The sequence below is a fragment of the Aquarana catesbeiana genome, linkage group LG12, assembly GCF_042186555.1.
Source record: "Aquarana catesbeiana isolate 2022-GZ linkage group LG12, ASM4218655v1, whole genome shotgun sequence".
NCBI classification, from domain to species: Eukaryota; Metazoa; Chordata; class Amphibia; order Anura; family Ranidae; genus Aquarana; species Aquarana catesbeiana.
The window spans coordinates 37439800-37462613 of record NC_133335.1 but is presented as its reverse complement, the minus strand read 5'-3'; the positions used below and the strand labels follow the sequence as shown (position 1 = coordinate 37462613).

Below are 22814 nucleotides of genomic sequence, written 5' to 3'. Positions count from 1 at the left end.
TTACATTGCTTGCATCTAAAAATACAATTAAGAATGAACTGATTACAGAGCTGCATTAACTTGTTTATTATCACTGCTTAGAGGTCAGCTGTAAATTTAGCTAGGCAGACCCTGAAGCTACATAATTGTTCATAGACCTAAATGAGATTGTACAATCAGATTGTAGGGTACCTGGTTTTGGGAACATTTATATTTCTCCATTTTACTAACTGTGTCTGGCACTTCAGTTTGAGTGTTGATTGCCTGACCTCCTATGCTGTTACCTGGCTCCTGAGTGCACATAACAGTTTTTAATTACTGAGCCCTGCAGTTAGGCTATGTAAACCCGAATTTCTTTTATTTGCTTCAATTTATTTTTAGTTAATTTTGCTTATTTAACCACTTGCCGACTGCTGCACGCCGATATACATCGGCACAATGGCAGTGGTGGGAAAATGGGCGTACCTGTATGTCCCCTTTGATTGGCGGGACTAGTGGTCGTGCGTCCACCGCGTACAGCTTGACCCTGCCCGCAGGACCCGCGTACTCAATATCCGCCGGTGTCCCGGTGATCGTGTCACGGAGCCGCAGAACGGGGAGATGCCTATTTAAACAAGGCATTTCCCCGTTCTGCCTTGTGACATGACAGAGATCCACTGCTTCCTGTCATCGGGAGCAGGGATCACTGTCATGTAAGTGGAAGCCCATCCCCCCCACAGTTAGAACACCTCCCTAGGACACACTTAACCCCTTCATCGCCACCTAGTGTTTAACCCCTTCCCTGCCAGTGTAATTTACACAGTAATTTTTATAGCACTGATCGCTGTATAAATGACAATGGTCCCAAAATAGTGTCAAAAGTGTCCGATGTGTCCGCCATAACGTTGCAGTCACGATAAAAATTGCAGATCGCCGCCATTACTAATAATAAAACTGCCATAAATCTATCCCCTATTTTGTAGATGCTATAACTTTTGCTCAAACCAATCAATATGCACTTATTGCGATTTTTTTACCAAAAATATGGAGAAGAATACATATCGGCCTAAACTGAGGAAAAAAATTTTTTTTTTATATATTTTTGGGGGATATTTATTATAGCAAAAGGTAAAAAATAATGCTTTTTTTTTTCAAAATTGTCGCTCTTTTTTTGCTTACAGCACAAAAAATTAAAAACCGCAGAGGTGATCAAATACCACCAAAAGAAAGCTCTATTTGTGAGAAAAAAAGGACGTCAATTTCGCTTGGGTGTAACATCGCACGCCCGCACAATTGTCAGTTAAAGTGACGCAGTGCCGAATCGCAAAAAGTGCTCTGGTCAGGAAGGGGGTAAAATCTTCAGGGGCTGAAGCGGGTAAAGCGTTTTGTTTTACTAGTTTGAAGTACAAAAAGTATCTGTTGATCCTGGCAGAAATCATGTGTGTACTCTTATTAGTTATCATTGTTCCCAGTTCTCTCTCTGTGGGCAGCAGAACCCCCCCCCCCTCCCCCCATGTTATGTCAAAGAGAATTGGGAGTGTTCTGTAGTCCTAAAACACGTCTTGTTCTAAGGTGACAACACTGGTCCTCATAAATACAATAGAGTGAGTGAGAGTTGTCACCCTGGGACAGGAAGTGTGTAACTGGCAGGATCACCAGGTGGAAATAAATGTATTACAGGGTGACATGCTGAGGATGTAGTGATGGATGGTGCTGGGGGGATTCGGAATCCCATTCTCCACTGTTATTGCCTCTCCTATGTTGTTCTGAAGACATTGATTGTTGGATCTATTAAAGCTATTTATTTATTCATTATATTCCCTAGAAGATTCCCGGCCTCAGCATTTTCTGTGTTTTGATGAATGTATGGTAAATGGTTGCTAGTTTTAAAGGGGTTGTAAAGGTTTTTTTTTATAACAAACATTATTATTATTATTATAATTATTTAAGATACTTGTATAGCACCGTCAATTTACACAGCACTTTACATATATATATATATATATATATATATATATATATATATATTATACATTCACATCAGTCCCTACCCTCAAGGAGATTACAATCTAAGGTCCCTAACTCACATTCATATACTAGAGCCAATTTAGACAGGATCCAATTAACCTACCATTATGTCTTTGGAGTGTGGGAGGAAACCGGAGTACCCGGTGGAAACCCACGCAGGCACAGGGAGAACATGCAAACTCCGGGCAGGTGGTGTCGTGGTTGGGCAAGCATGTCATACTTACCTCTGTGCAGTTGGTTTCGCACAGAGTGGCTCCGATCCTCCTCTTCTGGTGTCCCCCGGCGGCGCTCCTGGCTCCTCCTCTTCTCGAGTGTCCCCACGGAGAGCCGCATTCCCTGGGGGCACCTCCTGAGTCCTGCTGCTGCGTCCATCGACACAGACAGCAGGACTCGACCCCGCCCCCTGTGTCACTGAATTTGATTGACAGCAGTGGGAGCCAATGCTTCTGCTGCTATCAATCCATCCAATGATGACCCGAGAAAACGACTGGAGCTGCTCCGCTCATCCCCGTTGCTGGAACGATCGGGTTCAGGTAAGTAAAAGGGGGGGGCTGCTGCACCACAAAAGGGTTTTCACCCTAATGTATAGAATGCATTGAGGTGAAAAACCTTGAGGGTTTACAACCTCTTTAACAATCCCGTCTCAATAAGGAGACATGTAGACGGGTGTTGCTTCCATTTTGGTGGTGGACATCCTTGACTTGTGTCATCACCGGGCAGCAGAATGAGAGGTTATCACTACCCATCCTGGATGCAGCCGCCTGTGTACACCGCATTTACAGGATGCCATGTTTATCTGAATTCCACTGTTGATTGGACCAGTGGAAAAAAATTCTCCCAAGACAGAGATAGTGGGTTTGATTTACTAATGCCGCGTCCACGCGATCTGGATTTTGGTCGGAAAAAGACATGATGGCTTTCCCGATGGAATTCCGCTCAAGCTTGGCTTGCATACACACAGTCACACAAAAGTTTGCTGAACTTTCGACCGTCAAGAACGCGGTGATGTACAACACTACGACAAGCCGAGAAAATTAAGTTCAATGCTTCCGAGCAAGCGTCAAATTGTTTCCGAGCATGCGTAGGATTTTTGCGCGTTGGAATTGTTACAGACGATCGCATTTTTAGATAGGAACTTTTTCCGACCGAAAAATTGAGAACATGCTCTCAATCTTTTGCTGGCTGAAATTCGGCCAGCAAAAGTCCGATAGAGCATACACACGGTCGCATTTTCCGACCAAAAGCTCACATCTGACTTTTGCTGGCCGAATTCCGATCGTGTGTACGCGGCATTAGACTCAAGATTGCAAACTCTGGTGCAGTTCTGCATAGAAACCAGCTTCCAGTTTTTTTTTATTATATTAGCTAAATAGTATATTAGTATAACAAAAAGCAAAACTTTTTTTTTTCATTTTGGATAGAGTGGAGAAGGATTAGAACCCCTGTTAGGTTTTTATTGCTGTCTGTGCCCCCCGTTGGGGAGACTCACCCTCTCTATTTGTCCTGTGTGCCATTATCATTGAAAGCGAAGGTAAAAGAAAATCTCAAATTTTGGATTGTCCCCAGAAAAGTAATAGAGGAGAAAACTTCCCTATGGGGACACTAGTTCTGATGATGTGGGGGGCCCCCAAGGGATTCCCTTAATTTGTAGGGATTTCCTCTAATTTCTTGTTTTGGGACAGGCAGTGAAGGTAAATCCTCCCCCCCCCCCCCATGGGACATAGATAGCAAAAATAATCTGGCAAAATAAAAAAAGTTTTGCCTATTGTTCTACTTTAACCGCTTCAGCCACGGAAGATTTGGCTGCTGAATGACCAGGTCATTTTTTGCGATTCGGCACTGCGTCGCTTTAACTGACAATTGCGCGGTTGTGTGACGTTGCACCCAAACAAAATTGACGCTTTTTTTTCCCCACAAATAGATCTTTCTTTTGTTGGTATTTGATCACTTCTGCTGTTTTTATTTTTTGCGCTATAAACAAAAAAGGAGTGTCAATTTTGAAAAAAACACAATATTTTGTACTTTTTCCTCAGTTTAGGCCGATATATATTCTTCTACATATTTTTGGTAATAAAAATCGCAATAAGCGTATATTGATTGGTTTGCACAAAAGTTATAGAGTCTACAAAATAGGGGATAGTTTTATAGCATTTTTATTATTTTATTTTTTTTTTACTAGTAATGGCGGCGATCTGCAATTTTTATCGGGACTGCGACATTATGGCGGACACATCGGACACTTTTGACACATTTTTGGGACCATTGTCATTTTTACAACGATCAGTGCTATAAAAATGCACTAATTACTGTAAAAATGTCACTGGCAGGGAAGGGGTTAACACTAGGTGCCGATGAAGGGGTTAACTGTGTTCCCTTTCTGTGTTATAACCGAAGGAGGGAGGGGAGATGAGAGATCGCTGTTCATACTTTGAGACTAAAAGACAATCAGTCTCCTCTCCCCTCAGAGAACCGGAAACTGTGTGTTTACACACACAGATCCCGGTTCTCGGTGTGTCACGAGCGATCGCGAAAGCCCGGCAGTCATCGCGCCCGCCGGGCACTCGCAACGGCACCGGGGACACGTGCTCCTAGTGGCCACAGGGCGAAGCGACGTAACGCCCAGCCCTGCCATTCTGCCGCAGTAAAAGTGCTTAATTGAACAAGCTAAAGTTAGAAGCTGATTGGCTACCATGCACAGCTGCACCAGATTTGCACTTTCCAGTTTTAGCCTGGGTTCACACTGCCCGTGACTTCAAAGTTGCGCGACTTCCGCACGACTTTAAAGTCGGACACCAGCGCGACTTCAGCACGACTTGCATGTGACTTCTTCAACAGAAGTCAATGCAAGTCATACCAAAGTCAGACCAAAAGTAGTTGCAGGATCCTTTTATCTAAGTCAGAGTGACTCAAGTCGCATCGATTAGAATGGTTCCATTGCACTAAATGGGGTCTGACTTTTGATGCGACAAGTGCTTCACAGTCGGAGCGATTGTCACATCAGTGTGAACTGGGCCTTAGTAACTCAACCCCAGTGTATGGTGATATCTGCAGCCAGTGTCCAATCTATGGCTGAAATTCACTCACTGAATGAGATGGGATAGATCACATTCATATCAATGTATTTTTTCTAAGAACTTCCCTATCACTTTCCTACAGCCAATTAGATAATCTCTGGCCTGGAAAAATGACAGATGGACCAAAGATTACATGGAGTTATAAAGCTTTGCTTATGAACATATTCCAGTGTTGAGCTGGTAGCACAATCCCATGATTTGGACCAATGGGCTCCATGACTGCTGGAATATGATTGCTAAGCAACACAGTTGGTTTCCTTTTATACTTCATAAAGTAACCAAACAGTGGAATTTTTTCCAAAAAAAGTTTTTTTCCAACTTGGAATCGCTGAGTATTATTTGGGCACCTACAGTGGTAGTGAGGGAACCTGCACCAATCTGTGCCCTTAGTCTGCTTATACCTAAGGGCATCCCTGCTTGAAAGCCTAAGAAACACTGTCTGCCTTAGTTTCTATCATTTTAGGGGTCATTTCCTTGGACACTTAGAAGCTTGTGTGTTGGAGCTTCTTGATGTACAGAGTATTGAGAAACAGAAACCACTGTATACCCCTTAATGGGTAAATTATCTAAAAAGACGAACAAAATAAGCTATGCATTCGTCTAATTTGTGAACTAATGTCTAAGGCCGATTAACTTGGGTAAACCAACCTTCCGGATTCGCTTCAGATTATTGCAAGCAGCTGCTATAGCCACTAGCGCTAATCACTGTCTTTTCCTGGCGAAGTTGGCTTTTCCCAAGCGGTGCATACTAGCTCATTATGCCTTTGTCTTGCAAGTTGTGTTTTTGTTTTTTTTTTTGTTTTGTTTTTTAGAGAGTTTACGACCACTTTAATTGTGTAGCAAAATTGCAGTGTCCATCATAATTACTCCTGTGGCTACTGATCCCAGCACCACCTCTTCAGGCACTGCCAACGTGCCTGGCTACAGCTGCCCCTTTTACAAGCCCTCCTGGCTACTTCTCCACAGTTCTCCCAGATTGATCACTCACCAGCTCACCCGGCTGACATCTCAGGAGAACTCATGGACATGCTGACCTGCTCCTCCAAGAAAGATTCCTCTGTGTTTCAGAGGGTCCCTCCAGCACCCAAGCCCCAGGCCCTAGGTCACCCCCCCCCCCCCAGACTAGGGGTACCCTCAAGGGCCACTGACAGCCTCCTCAGCACTCCATCTCCATCTTCCACCCGACTCATGAGTATTTATGAGGGGGCCTGCCCAGCCCATTTTTATGGGTATTGGCTGGGACCCTCATCAATACCCAAGCAGCTCCTCCTAGACTCCACCCTCTACTTCTGGAAGCTTCTCCATGGTTCCAGAAAGCAGGGGAAGTCACCAGAGATGCTGCTTGCTGAGTCATTTAGCATCCCTAAGTCACTCTACCCTGACCCAGATTCAACCCAGGCCTGGCTCTCAACCAAGCCAAATTTAACTACTCTACAGCTAACTACAGTATCTACACCTATTCTAGCACACTAGAGGGTGCTACATAGTTTTACAACAGATTGCAGCAAAATTAACATGTGCAGAGAGGTTTGCGTTGGACATCCCCATGAAGAAATACCCATTAGCAATCACCGAGGATGCCAACAGAAGATAGGAAAGGCTCTAGCTCCCAGGAAAAGATGGGTTTTTGGTACATTTGAACACTATAACAAATCAGGGTATTTCAATGGAAGACTTTTAAGCACATAACTTTTACTGAAAGTGGCGGCATAGCTGGGTTATCTCTGAGAGGACCACTCTACATGTGTAAACCACTTAGCTGAAGAATGTCTACATCTAACACCCCTGTGTCCTCCATCTACAGCAAACAACACAAAGCAAACATGCCCTTTCTATAGTAAACTGCAGCCTTGTCATGTGGGGATATATCCTGTGGCTGGAATGGCACCCTTAATTCATCATAAAAGAGAACCCGGAGCTGTGAGAGCATTCCATGCAGAAGATCCCTCACCTATTATAAGTTTTGGTGAGAAATTCCACCAGACTTAGTTTTTAGTTTCTTATAGAGTAAAGAAGGGTTAGAACCCCTGACAAGCCTCATCTAAAGAAAACTGTATCAAAATTGTACAGTCAGATTATAATACGCATGATGACCCTTTAAGAGTGTTAGTAAACCCACAACAGTAAAATCAGTCTGTAATTGCAGTAAAGCATGCTTGTTATATTCACTGTGGAACGTACGGGGTTAATCGTCCGCATTGTGTAAAAGGGCTGTTGGACCCCAAATTTCAATATTTTGTTCCCCAAGCCACTTAGTTATGACTTTTGCCTTATGGCAGGGTGCTCCATCATGCTGGAAAAGGCATTGTTCTTCACCAGTTTGGTGTGTTTTTGTTTTTTTGTTTTTGTGTTTTTGTTTTTTTTTCTTGGGAGGGTGCATGTGATCAGCTCAGGGCCAATCGGCACTATCCAGACAGAGGGTCAGGGGTCCTGTAGCCTCATAGGACAGTCAGAGAAGAATAAAAACTCCTCCTACAAGCCAAAACTTTTCTTTTCTGTATCCTCGATTAACATTTTTTTGCTGGTGTGGATGGAGAAAAGAAGGATTTGATCCCCTGTCAGGTTTTTATTGATGACTGTGTCTCTGCTGGAACAAATCACCCTCTTTATTTATCCCAGTGGCATTGTCACTGAGAAAGTAAGTGGTTGCAAATCCCACATTTTACTGTTGTCACCAGAGCAAGAGGGAACATCATCAAATGAAGACACCCGTTCTGGTGTCCACTGTCCTACTGTGTAGAGATTTCATCTCACATCCTGTTATATCTCCAGCACAGGAAGTGAAGGAAAACTCCCCAAACAGGTCTTAAACATTCCCTACTCTATCCAAACTAGAAAAAAATGAGCTATACATATACATTACCTAGACTTGTCATCAACCTGGAAGTTCAAGATCACACTCAAACCTTAACCAATTGCCGACCAGCCGCTGCAGTTGTACTGTGGCAGAATGGCACGGCTGGGCGAAATGACGTTATCCAGTTCGTCCATGGAGCCGATGCGAGTGCCCGGCGGTCACGATCACCGCCGGGCTCCCACAATCGCTCGGGGCACATGGAGAACCGGGATCACACATTTTCCGGTTCTCTGAGGGGAGAAGAGACTGATCGTCTGTTCATACAGAGTATGAACAGCGATTTATCTCTTCCCCTACACAGTCCCCTCCCCCCTTCAGTTAGAACACACACTAGGGAACACATTAACCCCTTGATCGCCCCCTAGTGGTTAACCCTTTCACTGCCAGTGACATTTTTACAGTAATCAATGCATTTTTATAGCACTGATCGCTGTATAAATGACAATGGTCCCCAAAAATGTGTTAAAATTGTCCGACGTGTCCGCCATAATGTCGCAGTCCCAATAAAAATTGCAGATCGCCGCTATTACTAGTAAAAAATAAAAATGCCATAATACTATCCCCTATTTTGTGGACACTATAACTTTTGCGCAAACCAATCAATATATATTTATTTACCAAAAATATGTAGAAGAATACATATCGGCCTAAACTGAGGAAAAAGAATCGTTTTTTAATATATTTTTGGGGGATATTTATTATAGCAAAAAGTAAAAAATACTGCGTGATCAAAGAGGTGATCAAATACCACCAAAGGAAAGTTCTATTTGTGGGCACAAAAGGACATCAATTTTGTTTGGGTGCAACGTTGCACGACCGCGCAATTGTCAGTTAAAGCGATGCAGTGCTGAATAGCAAAAAGTGCTCTGTTCATGAAGGGGGTAAAATCTTCCAGGCTGAATCGGTTAAAGAGGTTGTAAAGGCTGAAGGTTTTTTTTTTGCATTCTATGCAGGTAAAAAAAAACCTGTGTGCATCAGCCCCCCTTAAAGGGGTTGTAAAGGCAGAAAGTTTTTTATCTTAATGCATTTTATGCATTAAGATAAAAAACCTTCTGTGTGTAGCAGCTTCCCCAGCAACCCCAAATACTTACCCTGAGCCCCATCTCTCTCCAGTAATATCCACGGTTCCCTCATCCATCCGGGACTCTACTCCCGATTGGCCAGGGCTTAGCCGTTGCGCCATTGGCTCCTGTGGCTGTCAATCAAAGTTGGTTAGCCAATCAGGGGAGAGAGGGGGCAGGGCCGAACGGCAGCTGCGTGTCTGAATGGACACTTGGAGCTACAGTGCGGCTCTGGTGCCCCCATAGTAAGCTGCTGGGCTATCGGGGCGCTCGTCAGGAGGGAGGGGCCAGGAGCAGCAAAAAGGCACCCGAGAAGAGGAGGATCCGGGCTGCTCTGTGCAAATCCAGCTGCACAGAGGAGGTAAGTATAACATGTTTTTTATTTAAATTAAAAAAAAAAGAGACTGCACAATTACTTTAATACTTACCTGAACCCCCTCTCAATCCAACAATATCCACGAGAACCTTGGCTCTCTAGGGACTCGCACTCCTGATTGGCTTTTGTCAATCACAGCCAGTGATCCAATCAGGAGATGAAGGGGGGACATGGATGGAGTGGATACTCAGAGCCGCGGCTTGGGAGCGAGCCTGATTGGGTGTACCTGGCAGGAAGAGGGGCCAGGAGCACTGGCGTGGGACCTAAGAAGAGGAGGATCTGGGCTGCTCTGTGCAAAACCACTGCACAGAGCAGGTAAGTATAACATGTTTGTTATTTTAATGTAAAAAAGGTTAGGCTTTAGTAAAACTTTAAGCTTAAATTGATACAGGAAAATAAAAAGGCAGTTAAAGCCTCGTGTCAAAATGATTTGTAGATCTAGATTTATAGACGGATGGAACTATATGCAAATGGTGACTTTTTTGTAAAAGTCAAGTTGGGTCCTGTTCCCTATTGGTCATTGAGGTCACCCATCACAATGATGAGCCAATAAGCAGTCTTTAGAGGTGGGTCACATCTGACTTTTGCAGTAAAAGTTTCTATTAGGCATATACCTATAGTTGTCTCTAATGATTGTTTGGCTCCTTCTGGACAGTACATTATATCACTTTCACAGTATCTGCCACTGTGCAGCAATCTCCAGGTCTGTGTCTGCGATATCAGCTATATCTTTCCGTGCTTGCGGTGTCAGGTGTACCTTTCACCTTTAAATCTCACTCCGCATCACCCACATATAGGAAAGAGACACCTCCATAGTGTGATTCTGTGTTAAATTTAAATTTATTATCACATAATAGATTGCTTCAATGCATATACAGCCTTAAAAAACAGGAAGCTGGGACGATTTGTGTTCCACGGCTCGAAACCCACAAGTGGCGCAAAAGATGCTAGATGCTCCGCCCTACGCGTTTCATCATCAAGCGGTCATCTGGCAGCTCCAGGCAATCCAAATCAGTGAGTACATGATTCTATTGTACAATCCTGCTGGAATTCCAGGTCACATACACCTTACAGCTGAACTCTAGGTGCACAGCTAAATAAACAGATGAAATACATACGTATTTGGGAACTGTTTTGCCTGTACACCTGTCATCTAGTCCAAAGATTTACAAAGCTCCTCTCTACAGTACAGCCCTGTCTAGCAGGGGAGGGGACCCAATCTTTCTCTGCTACAGTTTCCCTTTCACTTACAGGTCTCCTCCCCACCACCACCCTCTGACTGGACAGTGAAGGGAAAGGCACCACACCAATGAGCTCATGCCTTTGTCACTTTGTTGTCTCCTACTATCAGCATGCTTTCTGCACTGAAGCCATACTTCCCATTTTTTTGAGATGGGAACGAGGGGCACCTATTCACAAAAGTATGTAGGCATAGCCACGCCCCCCCTTAAAGGAGAATTAAACAAACAAAAAAACAGTCAAACTCACAAGCGATTTTTTTTACTACTACTATTCCTGTATATTGGCTTTTAAAATTTACAAATGCAGCAATTTACAAATTGGATGAAAGTTTTAGCAGTCAGAAACACTATGGAAAGATAAATAGTGCTTTTTTGTATACAACTATATAGATCAGACCAAATGAGGAAGAACAGAGGAACTTGTTCCAAATCAGCGACAGTCCCTCGAAATCAGGAACAGTGGGGAGCTATGCGAAGCACACTTAATTGGCTCCTTGTGCTTCTTCTCCCTCATCCTCTCCGAGCTCTGCTGTACAGGGACTGGAAGAAGCTGATACCAGGTCAGATTTACTGTGTGTATTCAAAAACATACATTTACTGATGTATTGGTGGTTCCAGAGCTGTGTTAATGTCTTTTAATCTGCCTGGAGATCAGATAAAAGTCTAAAACAATTTAAAGTGAAACACTTTTTTTTTTTTTTTTTTCATTTTAGAGCAGGGAAGGGATAGATCACCCATAGCTCGCAACTGTCCCTGATTTAGAGGGATTGTCCCTGATTTGGAGCAATGTCCCTCTGTCCCTCATTCCTCCTCATTTGTCCCTCATTTTGGTCTGATCTATATAGATGTATAAAAAATGCACTTTTTATCTATCAAAAAGTGTTCCCCAGCGCTACACCTTTCATCTGATTTCTAAATTGCTGCATTTGTAAACTCCAAAAATCAATATAAAGGAATAGTAGTGGTAAAAAAGCACTTTTGGGTTGGACCAATCTTTTATTTTTGTTGTACAATTCTCCTTTAAGGGGGCGTGGCAAGGGGTGTGTCCTATGCCTGCATACTTTTGCTGATAGGTGTCCCTCATTCCCACCTCTAAAAGTTGGGAGGTATGGATCACCTATCAGATGATCGCCTCACTGGGAGGGTTTTTTCTTACTTCCTGTCCCTGTGACAACACGGTGCATGTAAGAGCAATACCCTAATGGGGTTCTACTGCTTCCCCATTATCCAATGACCCAAAAAAAAGTTTCGCCTTCAGTTTGTCGGTAAATGGTATTGAGTTTGTGTAAATTTAAACATGTTCTAGAATTTTGGCCAGAGGTCTTGCCCTGTTGCAGACACATACCTTAGCATTTCAGTTTCCCCATGAACTCACCGGGAGTTTGCTTTCCAGAGAAAGTTACTGCTGAGTGGTCCAGACAATGCTGACTGATAAACTTATCCTACAGACTAATATTTGCAGCCAGATAGTATGTGAAATGGACAGGGATCATTGCAGCGATTGTCTTTTCCTGTAGATCTAATGAAGAGACACATATCATACAATCTCTGTGGTGTGGGGTGTACAGGGGGTGGAGGGGAGAGTCGGGTGTGATCTATTGTTTCCACATCAGTGTTGGTGATTTATGGCCTATAGGATGACACAAGGGTAATGCTGGACATACACTATCCGAAAAATCGTCCGAATCCATTTTCGAAAAACGGACATTGGGCTGTGAGAGCAAACGATAGTGCCATCATTTAATGACCGAAAAATCGTTCAGTGGACATAAATGAATCAATTTTTTGTTTGTTTTTTTACATATACCTAATGCAAACAGTTCGGATGGGAAACACATTAACCTTTCAATTTATTGTTCGTTCGGCAGAAAATTTCCAAACCTGTCCTTCGTTTTTTCGGCTCAAAAACGTCCCAACGATTATCGATTTTGTGCCCATTAACTGGCCGAAAAACGAACGAACTGTCTAAATTAATTCCAGGCGATTTTTTGTATAGTGTATGGCCAGCATTAGAATGGTGACATTTATCACTTTCCTAGGAATACAGTACAGTGCTGCACTTCTCAGCCACAATCTTCTGTCTTGATTCCTAGTTTAGTAAATAGGAATAGTTGTCTAGAGATTAATCCTAAATCAATATTGTCTAGGAGCCGTGTATTCTTATTGAATCTTGGTGTGCTTTGTGTATTTCTTCCAGATCTAGTAGTGATCCTGTGTGAAATAAAGACCGCTCACTGCTGATCTCTCTCCATGTGCAGGGAGACTGGTCCTGTCTCCGCCCCTCCTGTAGTTCTATACATGCAGCCTGCAGTGGGTGGGGCTTACCAGTTACCTCCCACAGTTTTGCTTTCTGTACGAACTATGTATTGCACAGTTAAGGGATTTTATATAGGCTTGTGTCGACATATGCTTCTCAAAAGTGCCTAGCTCACAAATGTCCCTGATTTCAAGGGACTGTCCCTGATTTGGAGCAATGTCCCTCTGTCCCTCATTTGTCCCTCATTTTGGTCTGATCTATATAGTTGTATATAAAATGCACTTTTTATCTATAAAAAATGTTTTCCAGTGCTAAACCTTTCATCTGATTTCTAAATGGCTGCATTTGTAAATTCCAAAAGCCAATATAAAGGAATAATAGTGTTAAAAAAAACACTTGTGGGTTTAACCAATCTTGTTTTTTTGTACAATTCTCCTTTAAGGGGGCGTAGCAAGGGGGTGTGTCCTATGCCTGCATACTTTTGCTGATAGGTGTCCCTCATTCCCATCTCAAAAAGTTGGAAGGTATGATTTAAGTGGATGCAGTGGGGTTGATTTACTAAAGGCGAAGAGACTGTGCACTTTGTAAAGTGCAGTTGCCCTCTGCAATTGCAGTTGCTCCAGAGCTTCACTTTGTGAAGAGTACCCAATCACATGCAAGGAACATTAAAAAAAACAGCATTTTTTGCTTGCACGTGATTGGGTGATGGAAGTCATTTACTAAGCTCTGGAAAGTGCACAGTTTTTTTGCCTTTAGTAAATCAACCCAAGTATACACCCTTTGTCGCCATTGAGAAATCTATTTAAATGCAAGTGTCTGGGGTTGATTTGCCAAAAGCAAATAGACTGTGCACTTTGCAAAGGGCCATTGCACCCTGCAAGTGCAGTTGCTCCAGGGCTTAGTAAATGTGCAGAAGCCCTGCTGACTTCCATCATCCAATTATGTGCAAGCAAAAATGCTGTTTTTTTTTGTTTTTTTTTACTTGCATGTTATTGGCTATTCTTTGCAAAGTGAAGTTTACCTCAATTATGAAGCTCCGGAGCAACTGAACTTTGCAAAGTGCACAGTCTATTTACCTTTAGTAAATCAACCCCTCTGTGTCTGAAGTTTAGAACCCCTCTGTGTCTGAAGTTTAGAACCCCTCTGTGTCTGAAGTTTAGAACCCCTCTGTGTCTGAAGTTTAGAACCCCTCTGTGTCTGAAGTTTAGAACCCCTCTGTGTCTGAAGTTTAGCATTAAAAGAAACCTGTTGCATTGCCCATTAAAGGGCCAAAAACAGGTTCTCTTTATAGCTTACCTCCTCTGCACTCCCTCACAACCTCCCTAGACACAATAATAGAACAGAACCTGACTTCCTACTAATCAATTTGGATGATTAAAGTGTTTTTTTCTTTTTGATAGCTAAAAGATCAGATTACCCTCTTGTACCAGAGTCAGGGATGCATGTGCTTCTTCTGAGTAGAAGCAGGCTGCTTTAAAGTGATTGTAAAGGGAAAAAAAAACAAACATGTTATACTCATCTGCTATGTGAAATGACTTTGCACAGAGCAGCCCCAATCCTCCTCTTCTCAGGTCCCCCACTGGCACTCTGGGCCCCTCCCCCTTGCCCCATAGCAAACTGCTTGCTGTTCAGGCACTCGCGCGTGCTCGCTCCCAAGCCGGCTCTCTGCGTCCACAAGACGCTCCCACTCCCACCTCATTAGCTGTGATTGACAGTAGAGGGAGCCAGTGCCATCTCAGCCAATCAAGAGGGAGAGACCTGGGAGAGTCTCGGGTATCGTGCACATCGCTGGATCGAGATTGGGCTTAGGTAAGAATTGGGGGGGGGCTGAGGGGGAGCTGCACACTTATGTATGAAGGTAAAAAACCTTCAGCCTTTACAGCCACTTTAAGGTTGGTCTTGCACCTGTAGAGTTTTGCTTGAAAATGTTAATTTCCAGCTGTTTGTTACATGCAGACGGGTCACCCTTGTCCAGATTTCAATTCATTTCTGTTTTCCGTAAATGTTTAAGGGCATTGAGTTTGGAGGAGAAAGAATTCTCCTTGCATTCATTCCGAATTGGGGCGGCCGCAGAAGCCGCCAGGTGTGGGTTGGATGATGAAGCGGTCAAGCGTATTGGTAGGTGGGAATCGCATAGGTTCCAGTTATACGTTCATCCTCGTCTGTTGTCTGATTAAAGGGGGTAGCTCATTTGTAGTGTTCTGTGTTGGTAAGCCTGTGTTTGTGTGTTTGTTGTTATTTGTGGTGTGTTTCTTCTCTTTCAGGTGACGTGCGGGGCCTGGTCTGGATAATGGGCCACTCATATGTGTTTTGGGGGGCTAGGTGAGCAGACGTTAGGCCCAATGGTAGGTAATTAGGCATTTCTAGGCAGGAAGCCTGTGTCCGCTGGTTGGGGCACCGAGCATGTTGTGGAGCAGGATGGTTCTGGAAGTGCATTGCTTTGCACGACTGCATAGACCGCTGGATGTTCTGGTGCTACACGACGGCATCAATGATTTAGGACTGAGGTCCATGTTGGATATCACTCGTGATAACAAATTTGATTTCCTGCGGCTCCATATGGCCTTCCTGGATGTTTGTCATGTGGTCCGACATCATTGCTTGGACGACTTGCCGTTTGGCTAGGTCAGTGGAGTGGCTCAATTATGGCCCGCAAGAAGGTCAAGAGGGATGTAGGCAGATTTGTAGTTCGGAATGGGGAGCCTGGTTATCCGGCATTTGGAACTGGCGATACCTTCGCGGGGGAAGGGGTACACCTCAATGTGGTGGGAATTGATATGTTAGTCCTAGGGTTGCAGGATGGTATTCAGAGAGCTTTGAGGGAGGGTGGGATGCACTCAAGGGTAAGGTCTGCCCCTTGTGCGCTGTGGCGGGTGTTGGTCTTTGCTGGCGAATGAAGAAACCTCGGATAAGGAAGGGTTCGGGACCCATTGGTGGTATGGGTCTCTCTGTTGTATTCCAGTTAACGGTGGTTAATGGGTGCACTGCGGTCAGTGGGTTGTCCCCAAGCCAGTATATTGGCTGGAGGCCTATTATAGTAAAGGTACCGCAGTGCATTCTTGAACATACGTTAGCTTGGGGTTCCTGCAAAGACCAACGAGATTAGTGACTTTTTGGTTTAACAAATGTTTTTTTACGGTTTATGTTAATTTAAGTTGATTTGTCAATAAAGAGGCTGCTACAGACAATTTTTACTCCAATTATGGTGTGGTCTCCATTAATGGGATTTAATGGTATGGGTTGGATGGAGTATGGGGTTGGTTTGGCAGTTAGTGTTTAAAAATGGAACATGTTCTACAATGGTGAAGGGATAAATCTCATGGTAACCAGCCACTACAATCTCACTCCTAACCCTAATAAACCCAGCGTAGTTGTTGGTACATCTAAAGGTGAGTGTACAATCGTATTGGATGTGATCAACACATTAAAATTCACCTTTTGCTGAAACTGAGATCTGATTGGTTTATGCATTTTTCACTTTATTGTTGGCCGACACAGCAGGGTATTATACCTACAACCGCTGTGTATAAGACATAGCAATGTGCTAACAGCAGTGTTTCCCTGTTCTGTATCCTCCACAGATACTTCACCATCAGAAGTGACCGGTATCAGCTCAGCAAACGGTATTGGGGTTAACTCATTGTGTGCCATCTGCGGTGACAGAGCGACGGGGAAACATTACGGGGCCTCCAGCTGTGATGGATGCAAGGGCTTTTTCAGGAGGAGCGTCAGGAAGAATCACATGTATTCCTGCAGGTGAGTGGACTTCCCCTGCACTCTCACTATATATAACAGGCAAATATTAACCCCCCCCCTTTTATTCCTATTGTGTAGTCATTACATTTTAAATAATACTGCAGTTTGTTTTTATATTAGCTTGCAGGATTTAAGCCAGCCATAGACAGATTGAAACTCAGCCATTTCAACAGGAGACGGATGAATTTCAATCCATCTATGGGCAGGCTTCAGTACAACCAGCCTGTCAGTCTACCTGTGGCTATAGCCATCATCAGTGAACATTGTAATATGATGACTGGGAAAACTTTCGCTGTCAGGGTACAATAGCACAGCGGGAGGGATTCCCCCGTCAACACTGACTGTGGTTGAAGGAAAGAAAGTTTCAGAATGTATGGCCTAGAATTGAAAGAATATAACCATTTCCCAAAAATCATATAGAATCAATTCGAATTTGAAAAGAATAGAACAGAATAGATTAGAATAGGAAGATGATCATATTAATTCTATTCTATTCTGTTGTTTTTTTTTACTATACTATTGTGTTATTTTCTATTCTATTCTACTCTTCTTTTCTATTCTATTCAAATTTCAGATTGATTCTATTTGAATTTTGGAAAATGGTTATATTATTTCTATTCCTATTCTATTGTTTTTTTTAATTCTATTCTTTTTTTAATTCTATTCTATACCTTTCTATTCTATTCTATTCCATTCTATTCTGTTCTTTTATTTTCTAACCTATTTTGTTCTGTTTTACTCTATTATATTCTTTTATTTTCTGTTATATTCTTTTCTATTCTATTTTTTTTTCTATTTTACTCCTTTATTTTCTATTCTATTTTATTCTCTTTGGAGATTGGAAAATTATTTGAATTTGGAAATGTTTCGAATTCGAAAACTATTCTAAATGGATTCGAAAACTTTTCGAATTGATCCGAGTTCGAATTTAAAAAATTTGAATAGATTTGAAAACGAATAAACAAAACTAATTCCGAAAACGAATTAATCGAATGAAACAAACTTAACCAAACAAATATTTGTAAATAACGAATCAAAACGAAACTAAACACATTTTTGGGTTCTGCACATGTCTAGTGTACATGTGTACATAGGCTGTGCAGAGGGTAGAGCTATGGGAGTGACCCAGTAGACTCCACCCACTATAATGCTGCCTGTAGAAAATTATAAGACCAGTCACCCTGACCCTGTACAAGGAGAGAGAGCAGCAGTGAGCGGTCTTTATTATCCATATATCCATATAAAATGGGGACAGAAAGTATTCAGACCCCCTTAAATTTTTCACTCTTTGTAATATTGCAGCCATTTGCTAAAATCATTTAAGTTCATTTTTTTTCCTCATTAATGTACACACAGCACCCCATATTGACAGAAAAACACAGAATTGTTGACATTTTTACAGATTTATTAAAAAAGAAAAACTGAAATATCACATGGTCCTAAGTATTCAGACCCTTTGCTGTGACACTCATATATTTAACTCAGGTGCTGTCCATTTCTTCTGATCATCCTTGAGATGGTTCTACACCTTCATTTGAGTCAAGCTGTGTTTGATTATACTGATTGGACTTGATTAGGAAAGCCACACACCTGTCTATATAAGACCTTACAGCTCACAGTGCATGTCAGAGCAAATGAGAATCATGAGGTCAAAGGAACTGCCTGGAGAGCTCAGAGACAGAATTGTGGCAAGGCACAGATCTGGCCAAGGTTACAAAAAAAATTCTGCTGTACTTAAGGTTCCTAAGAGCACAGTGGCCTCCATAATCCTTGAATGGAAGACGTTTTGGACGACCAGAACCCTTCCTAGAGCTGGCCATCCTGCCAAACTGAGCTATCGGGGGAGAAGAGCCTTGGTGAGAGAGGTAAAGAAGAACCCAAAGATCACTGTGGCCGAGCTCCAGAGATGCAGTCGGGAGATGGGAGAAAGTTGTAGAAAGTCAACCATCACTGCAGCCCTCCACCAGTCAGGGCTTTATGGCAGAGTGGCCCGACGGAAGCCTCTCCTCAGTGCAAGACACATGAAAGCCCGCATGGAGTTTGCAAAAAAAACACCTGAAGGACTCCAAGATGGTGAGAAATACGATTCTTTGGTCTGATGAGACCAAGATAGAACTTTTTGGCTTTAATTCTAAGCGGTATGTGTGGAGAAAACCAGGCACTGCTCATCACCTGTCCAATACAGTCCCAACAGTGAAGCATGGTGGTGGCAGCATCATGCTGTGGGGGTGTTTTTCAGCTGCAGGGACAGGATGACTGGTTGCAATCGAGGGAAAGATGAATGCAGCCAAGTACAGGGATATCCTGGACGAAAACCTTCTCCAGAGTGCTCAGGACCTCAGAATGGGCCGAAGGTTTACCTTCCAACAAGACAATGACCTTAAGCACACAGCTAAAATAACGAAGGAGTGGCTTCACAACAACTCTGTGACTGTTCTTGAATGGCCCAGCCAGAGCCCTGATTTAAACCCAATTGAGCATCTCTGGAGAGACCTAAAAATGGCTGTCCACCAACGTTTACCATCCAACCTGACAGAACTGGAGAGGATCTGCAAGGAGGAATGGCAGAGGATCTCCAAATCCAGGTGTGAAAAACTTGTTGCATCTTTCCCAAAAAGACTCATGGCTGTATTAGATCAAAAGGGTGCTTCTACTAAATACTGAGCAAAGGGTCTGAATACTTAGGACCATGTGATATTTCAGTTTTTCTTTTTCAAATAATTCTGCAAAAATGTCAACAATTCTGTGTTGTTCTGTCAATATGGGGTGCTGTGTGTACATTAATGAGGAAAAAAATGAACTTAAATGATTTTAGCAAATGGCTGCAATATAACAGACTGAAAATTTTAAGGGGGTCTGAATACTTTCCCTCCTCACTGTATATCCATATTAACTTTATCCATTTTTAGACAAGTAAGGCTGCTATCATTTCAGCGGTGTAGTTAGCGGTGTGCCTTCACTTCCACATTGAATCCTCACTTTGTTCCCATAATGATGAGGATCATGGATGTGTTTTCAAAGTAATCTGAGAGCACATTGGCCTTTTTCATTCCAAAGGAAAACAAAAAACAGTTCTCAAAGCGTGGTCTAGCACCTTGCTGATTGACAGTTGATTCCAGTTGTCATTACCAATCCAAACAAGTAGCTCTAGCCCCCCCCCCTTCACACTTTCACACTTTCACTGTGACTTATGGCCCGTACTCACGATCTGAATATCGTACTACAGATCGTACGACATTTTTCGCTTAATAGTCGCAAGTAGAAATTGAATAGGTTACTAAAGTCACGAAAATTCTCGTATGACAGAAAAAAAAATTGTAAGTGATGTCATGTGTTGTAATGTATTTGTATTGTATTTTCGGACGACAACCTTACTGATTAAACAAAAATCGTACAATCTGGCATTGTACGAGGAAAATTTTCGTGCTTGTCCGGTTGAATAATATTGGATGAATTGTCGTGATCGGCTCTCGAAAGCTCTATACTAACGATCCGATACTAACGATCCGATCCGATTATCTTATTGGGTTACTCACAGTTCTCGTGTTCATAGCTTACAGAATTCACCACTACACTAATTCACGTTATCTCTTTCTCTTAAAATCTCCTAAGAACTCGGGAATCCAGCTGTGTACCCATCTGCACGGGTGTCGGAATCTCCACTGCTGGTTATTGTATTCAGGCAGCCCTGACACCCGTGGTTGTCCAAATACATAGGTACTACTGAACATTGAGTTCATCTCATCTGATAGTTTGCCCTCACCATTCCGCTGATAATTTTCTTCTCAATTTTTAAATCAACTTTTTTTCAAGCTGTCTGGTACTTGTAGGGCCACCCTCGGCTTGAATTTTGGCCAATTTAGCAGGAATTGGCTGAAATATGATCCGTCTTTGGGTAGCTTAAGCTAATTAAAGCTGTATTGCTTATCATCCTCACATAACAGAGTAGTAAAAGCATGATCCAATCAATGTGTAAAGCTGGCCATAGATAGATCGAAATTTGTATGGTTCAGCACCAGGCTTTAAATATACGCACACCTCATTCTCTGCTTATCATTTCAGGTTCAGCAGACAGTGCGTGGTCGATAAAGACAAAAGGAATCAGTGTCGTTACTGCAGATTAAAGAAATGTTTTCGGGCTGGTATGAAGAAAGAAGGTGAGGTGCCATTCCTGAAACGCCAACCCCATCATTTTGTTTCTATTTAAAATTGACCTGTAACCCCATAGTCATAATGCTGTAAAAAAGCAGAGTGAGGGAAGAGTACAGTCATCTTTCGCATAAGGGTCCCAATGTAGTTTTGAAGAACGACCTTTACTTTTTACTTTAGTCCTACTTAGATTCCTCCACTATTAACCAGATAATCTCAATTCTATTGACTCTTTTAGTTTGCTAGTCATCTAGGGGTTTTAATATTGTACGAGTGGGAGGGACTCAGGGAGTGCTAAATGTACGTGGGTTAGGGGCGCAAATTACTTGTCTTGCCTCGGGTGCTGACTACCCACACTATGAAAATAATTTTACTGTTAGGGGTCCCCACAACTTGGGAAATTTTATCAAGGGTTCACGGCACAAGAAAGGTTGAGAACCACTGGGTTAGAATCTATCAAGCTTGCCATGGATGGTATGCTCCAGATTTCAGGCTAGCAATAATTGGGCTGTCTATGAATCCCTAAGGCTGGGCATACATTCTACAACTTTCTTATTCAATTTCATTTAGATTTATCTTTAACTGTGTAGTGCAACGGCCTGCCTGACTGCATACAAATTAAAAGTGTTTAGGTTTGACCTCCATATTATATGGTTTTGGTAAAGAAAATTGTATAATGTATGGCCAATTCTCAGGGTGATACCTAGTGCCTATGAAAGTCAGAAAAACTTGTTATGCCCCTTTAGATCCAACCTTAAATCTCCACTCATGGCACTGTATAACTCTTCTGTGTCTATATGGACGTTTACAGTTGACGTTGCTGACATTGATTGTTTTTATCAGGTCATTTTTGGCCATCAGTGGCTAGGCACAGCAGGAGAGTTGAGCCGTCAGGACGCTCAGTAAAGAACCATAAAAAATGTGTGGTGACTTATCACTTCCTAAGAAATATCATATGATTGTGTTCAAACTATCTACAAGAGGGTTTCAGATAGGTTGCTTTGGCCCATAATGTGCACAGACTGCTGTGTTGGTAGTCACATTCTGACCCTGGAGTTTTTCCCAGAATAAAGATGATTGGAGTTCACCCAGCTTCTTTCTCCTGGTGACCTTGGATGTCTGGTTCACTTAACAGAGCAGTAATCCTGTCTGTGAGCCTGGTGACCTAGGGGTCATCATGTCTTCCCTTCTGGTGGAAGCCATTATTATACCGTGTGACATGTAATGTTCTAGACTCAGGACCACATCATAAATCCCAATGTTTGTAAATGGTTTGGACACTTTGGTACCATAGTGAAGTATAAAAGTCTGCTCTACATGGGTTTGTCACAATATATAATACATTCTCCATAAACAGCCAGGTTACCTGATTGCCATCTTATATGTGCCGGTGTAACAAGACAGAATAAAAGTGAGAATGTTGGCTCAATATTTTTTACTTCAGCCCAAACTTATTTTCACTTTTGGATAAAGGGTGAAAGTTTACAATCACTGGCAGGTGTCATTTGCTGTCTCTAAGGCCATGAACAGGAAATTGGGTAAAGGAATGTCCTCAACAGTTGCAATATTTTCACCATGAGCAAAAGGGAAAATCTCCAATAGGGACACACAAGAAATGGTTTTGTAGCTGTGTCCTGGTTGGAGAATAACCCTTACTTCCTATCATGATGACACTGTTTTTACTTGAACAGTCAGATGAAACTTCCCAAATGAAGCCCTAAATAGCAGTAAAAATGTTACCAATGATCTAACCTTTCTTCTTTAGGCTGAAGATACACTTTAATGGTCTACTACAGTGGGGCCACTGTACTATAGGCTGCAGGTCTCTGTTCTGGCAATGGCTCCACATGGAAGCTCCTTATCTTCTATTGCTTCAAAGCTTTCCATAATTATTAGATGTGAGAATGTATCTTTGACAATCTATCTCTTAGGTATGCATTCATGCCCATAGAGGAGGAAGGAGGGGTAAAATAATAAGGGAAGCAAAAGAACTTATTAAATTATCCAAGTCCAATGTGTATCTTGAAGGAAACACCAGTGATCTTAAGCAAAGGTCA

General features: G+C 42.5%; 1 protein-coding gene across 2 annotated transcripts in view; it reads left to right on the top strand.

The window, feature by feature from the left end:
• HNF4A (hepatocyte nuclear factor 4 alpha) overlaps window positions 1-22814 on the top strand; it is a 162155-nt gene that overhangs the window by 119064 nt on the left and 20277 nt on the right. For both annotated transcript variants that reach the window (XM_073607588.1, XM_073607587.1), the window contains exons 2-3: window positions 16434-16608; window positions 20671-20765. In XM_073607588.1, the coding sequence (XP_073463689.1) occupies window positions 16434-16608; window positions 20671-20765 (270 nt within the window). The remainder of the gene's footprint in view (window positions 1-16433; window positions 16609-20670; window positions 20766-22814) is intronic.